The sequence below is a fragment of the Crocodylus porosus genome, unplaced genomic scaffold (assembly GCF_001723895.1).
Source record: "Crocodylus porosus isolate Cpor-Errol unplaced genomic scaffold, CroPor_comp1, whole genome shotgun sequence".
Lineage (NCBI taxonomy): Eukaryota > Metazoa > Chordata > Crocodylia > Crocodylidae > Crocodylus > Crocodylus porosus.
In genome coordinates, this window is record NW_017728912.1 from 34,840,677 (window position 1) to 34,846,132 (window position 5,456).

General features: G+C 39.0%; 1 protein-coding gene across 2 annotated transcripts in view; it reads left to right on the forward strand.

Moving 5' to 3' along the window:
• Positions 1-5,234, forward strand: part of DCK (deoxycytidine kinase) — a 23,715-nt gene extending 18,481 nt beyond the window's left edge. For both annotated transcript variants that reach the window (XM_019534273.1, XM_019534272.1), the window contains exons 6-7: positions 337-436; positions 3,908-5,234. In XM_019534273.1, coding sequence (XP_019389818.1) covers positions 337-436; positions 3,908-3,934 — 127 coding nt within the window. In that variant the 3' untranslated portion in view covers positions 3,935-5,234. The remainder of the gene's footprint in view (positions 1-336; positions 437-3,907) is intronic.
• The last annotated feature ends 222 nt before the right edge of the window (positions 5,235-5,456 follow it).

The window sequence follows — 5,456 nt, forward strand, 5'->3', positions numbered from 1 at the left end:
GGTGGGCGGGAGTGGTGGGGGAAGGCAGCCCCTGCACTGGAGGAAGGCGGCAGTGGTGGCGGAGGGAGCCTTTATATGGCTGGCCCTGAAAGGTGAGCTGGGGGGGGTGGCAGCATGTAAACATTCCCTGAAATCAGTCATTCTTGATGGACAATTAGCTAATTTATATTATAAATTTGAATTGTGTGTATTTATAAATTAATGAAGAATTAATTCATGACAAATTCTTGATACTACATATATTATATTATATTATATTATATTATAATTTAAAGGTGTTTCTTTGCAATTATTTAATTTCTTTCCTTTTCTCTCTACTTCTCTGTTTTTATACAGGATTGATTTTGAATACTTGCAGGAAGTACCCATCCTAACACTAGATGTTAATGAAGACTTCAAAGGCAACAAAGACAAGCATGAAAATATGATTGAAAAGGTAAAATGGCAAAACATACCATCTTTTTGTTACCTAAGTGCTAGCAGATTTGATTAGGGTTGTTGGTTGTAGCCATGTTGGTCTACTCTAAGGACATAGACAGACAAGGTTTTTTGGGTAAATGTGATATCTTTTATTAGACCAACTAAATAGTTGGAAAATGTTTTCTGCAAGTTTTGGGTACAAACACCCTTCTTCAGGCATTGGGAGAATTTGCTGCTGATGTGTTCTCCCTGGTGGAAGAGAAGCAAGTTTGCAAAGTGCAGGTCTATGAAAATGCAAATGCATGGCAGTGAAGGTCAGAGGGACTGGGAGATAATAGGTGTGAGACAGGTAGGTAGAGGGGAGAGGAAGAGGGAAAGGTTGAACTGATGATAGAACATGGCTGGTAAAATACAGACAGGTTACCTGGGATTCTCAGATGGCAGGCAGGTTATAATGTGCCATAAATCCAATGTCTGTACTTAGTCCAGGATTTGGTGGCAGGTGCGCAGGGGTTTTGTGGATCATAATTTTGGATTTGGGTGCCTAACTTCCACCCATGTCCACTTTTGGATCTGACCCCTACTCCCTGAGCTGGAGAGAGAATATTAATTCTCTAGAAGGGCTCCTTGTGTTGCTCTGTCAATGTATGAACGCCAAAGTTGTCATAGACTAGGGTTGGCAACCCGCTAGATCAGGGGTTTTTAACCTTTTTTGTGCTGTGGACCCCTTTGGCAGTCTGGTGAAGCCTATGGACCCCTTCTCAGAATAATGTTTTTAAATGCATAAAATAAAATACATAGGATTACAAAGGAAACCAATTATATTGAAATGCAGTTATTAAAATACATTCATTTTGCCTACATTCATAATTGAAGGAAATGCTAAATTTCAGTTAGAGGTTAGTGAAAATAAAGATGTAATTTTTTTCCCATCCAAGTTCACAGACCCCCTGAAATCTATCCACAGACCCCTTGGGGGTCTGTAGACTCCAGGTTAAGAACCCCTGTACTAGATCCAGCCTGTAGTTGCGGGACTTCAGGTGCTCTCCCTGTGTTGCTGCGAGAACAAACACCAGCTGCAGCCAGATCCTAGTGGTCGCCTACCTCTGACCCAGAGCAGGTCACCCTGGCCTGCAGCTGGAAAAGTTGCCTATCCCAACCATAGACAATAAAGGTTGTTTTAAGAGTCTTCACTCTCTTAACAGATGAACTTAAAGGCAAGTTGTTTACCTGAAGAGGTAAAATTACTCCTGAGAAAAACAGCACAGTTTTGTTGTAATGGGTTACAAATATTAACAGGATGTTTAAGATCACCACAGATTTTAGAACTATGAACACTTACTGATATGACTAAGGGTAAATTGATCAAGACTAAAATACTGAAACACTGCAAGAGAAGGAATTATATTTGTTAGCCTACAGTAGAAAAGTGTCCCCTTCAGTATTGGCTAAATAGTACAAATGAAATGCCCAAAAGGCCTCAGCTTGGTTTCCCCTTTAAAATTTTTTAAAAGAAATGTATTGGATATGAAAAATGGTATCTAGGAACAGAGTATTATTATGTTATATAATCCCATAGTATTCCCAAAATAAAAAAAATTGAGAACTGGTCATTTTGTTTTCAGAGGAACTGCTTTTTCAGGGGAATTTTTCACCTGCATCTTTCACAAATATTTAGTACACGTGTAAGACGGGAGAAAAATGAAGTAGCTGTACATGCATCAAATAGGCACAAAAATTATATTCACATGACAGCAGGTTGGAAACTCATTTACAGAATGAAATTTTATTGTTTAAATGTTAAGAAATATGTTTCAATTGATTTTATTTTTAATGCAAAGGTCTCTTCTGATCAGACTGTAGCCCTGTGCCTGTTGTGAATGCACAAATCTTGGGGGGCATGTGGCCCCTATGGCCCCTCAACATGTCATCTATTTCCTACCCCAGCCCCACAGAGTTACCTGTGGGGAGCTGCAGGAGCTGCTCTTCACACTGCCTGGCTGCCACATGCACGCACACATGGACATGGTGCCCCCTGCCTGATTGCCATCCTCTTGCTCCCCCCAGACCCAAGCAGCCACTTGGGCTGGAAGCCTGCAAGGGGACAGCCTTAAGGGGGAACCCACAGTTCCCCACATTTTTCTCCTTTAAAGGAAAAAATATGCATTTTTCCACAGCAAACAGAAAACCCAGATTTCTGTTTATTAGAATGCACAGGATTAACATATAGTGGAGCACAAGCAGCATCTATTTTATTTCCAAAATGTATGAAAAATATGATCCATTTTTAAGGTCTGTTCAAGACCCTTTCATATATTCTTGTGATCACTGGGTTGAGAAATGCTTGTATAAGGGAGGCCTGGGCACCATCACCTGCTCCTCTTCTAGTGTTTGTCTATTAAAGAAAGCAGTGGCCTTTGCTCTGATACTGATAGAAGACAGTGGTTTCCTACCTTCACCTAGATTGCTAGCAGACTTGATGGGTACTTGCTACTGTGAATAAGACTTTCCTGTCCTTCATGGCTGCATACAGAGCATGCTGGCTGTAGCTGGCTCCCTGCTTAGCACAGTTAGATCCCCTTTTGGAGGCATCTGATTCTCCTTGTACACTCTCTATAAGGCAGGGGTCAGCAACCTTTTTTGGCAGAGTGCCTAAACCACCCGCAACCTTGACTTGTAAGATGTTGATGTGCTGAGGGTGGATAGCAGGGAGCTGCAAGAGGCCCAATCCTTGTTGTGGCAGTGCCTTAGCCCCTTACCTGCCGTCTGCCCTGAAGCACGCATGCCAAGCAAAATGCCTTTGTGTGCCACGCTGTGACATCCATGCTGGGGATTGCCTACCCCTGCTACAGAGTCTCAGTCAGAGCTCTGGATGTCATTGCAGGGGTCAGGCTGTAGCACTTACTTTAGGTGCCTACATCCTTTAAAAAAAAAAAAATTAGTCTTAAGAAGTTAGGAATTGAAATCCAATGCTAATTGAATGGTGCTGGTCCTGCAATACAGAATAAAGCTATGGGACATGGTTTTTTATAAGTACTGAGATTCTGTTGGGTGGGGGGGGAAGTGTTTGCATCTTTTTAATGCTGAAGAACAATTTTTTGTCCAAATGCATTGAGTAATTCAGCAGTGTTCATATACCTGTAATAATACTTTTCTGAACTTGTGTGTTTTGACACAGTGCTTATCTTCTCTACCAGCTTTAGGTTGGACAGGGCCTTAAAGAAACCTGGTTATTTTCCACTAGAAGCATTGTCTAATTTCATGATATTACAATATATGGCTGCCTGCACCTGGTGCATTACAGGAGTTTAATCTTCTTTGTAACGTGTTGCCATGGAATTGCATAGTTAGCCATAATATTTTATTTCACCTAGTAATTGTGCCTAATAGTAGCACAGGGTAGTAGAGGGGAACATGGGGGTTTTTTTTAATATATTTGCATCTGTAAATACTTCATTTGATGAAAAACTCTTTGCTTCTTTTACAGGTCAAAGAATTTCTGAGCACTTTGTAATCTTCTTTGAAGAATAAGCAAAACCAAACTGTTCCAACCATCTGTGTGCTCAAGGTTTGAAGTGGAGATTTTGCTCTTATTAAAGTCTTTGGAGAGGACAAGATTCTGCACTGTTGCTTTAACAAATTGTGAAGAACAAATGATCTATCTTGCGTCTTACAAAATTTTGTGCAAACGTATTTTTATAACTTGGTGAGCGTATTCAGCATTAGACAGTAGGGTTTATGAGTCACAAAAGGCTCTGGGAGCCCATAATTTCTGTTTTGAACTGGAGGAATAAATTTCCAGTTTTTCAGTTTTGTCCCCAGCACACACACGATTTCCAGGAAATCAGGGTTTTGTGGAATTTAGGGGTAGAATCTGAGGGTCTGCTACATTCTGCAGAAGACTTTTCTCTCTCCAAATGGAAAATGATTAAGGGCAAGGGGTTTATGATGTTGATAGAATTAATATATCACAAAGGTACCATATACTGAAGTATGAAAATGCCATGTTGTCATAAATTCACTGGATTGGTGGGGCTCTGTTCATAATGACTTAAATACAAACCCACACATGGTTAGAATTCAGTGTTCTTTAGTAAGCTTTTATCTGTTACATTTGTCCCATTTTGTATAGTAAGATACCTGAATTTTGCTATTGTAAGCACTTAGTATTTTGATTTTGTAACTATTCCAACTTTTCCATATTTGATTATTTTGGTCTGAAATTAGGAAAACTGTGGTAGCTAGATCCTTTTCTTTTCTTGCAGAATACAGTGTTCCTTAGATTAAGAACTGTAAAGGGAAGGTAAAACTTTAAATTGTTCTCAGGTTTTAAATGGTGTATTTGTAGATATATTAATATGACTTCTTAGATGTTGTGGTGGAAGATGCCTGGTTTTTCAATAATATCTCCCCTTGTTAACTCTGCAGATACTTTGGGTACATCTCCTATGTACCGAAGTGCAGTTTAGACAGTATTTTTTGTCATCTTGTAGTGTGAGAAGGGGGAAAATTTGGAACAACCAACTTTTAGTGCACTGATGTTTGTAATTGATGCTTGTTTTTTCCCCAAGTTCAGAAAAAACCATATAGTGCAGATACATTTTTAAATATGTATTGTATTTGGTATTAGTTTTTCCAACTCTGTGTTCAAAAGTCAGCTGTATAATTACAAATTTTACTAGAAGACGATTTTTTTAAATAGTGCTTGTTTTGGCTGTATTTAATTTGAGAGAGAATCTTGTATTGTATGAAAAATAACATTGGATTTTTCCGACTTTTGACTGAAAAATAAACATGAATTGAATTTAAGATTATTAGTATTTTCCAGTATGATGTCACAGCTCTATATAGGTCACCAATATATTAGTACTATACTGAGTTGAACTTAAGGACAACAGTCCTCATTTACACATAGGATACGCATTCTCTAATATTTTTGAAGTGTTACATTACTGGTTTCTTATTTTCCACATATGGGAAATATGTTCAGTTTCATAGGTCAGAGACAGTTGTCATAAAGCAGTGCTAATGACCAC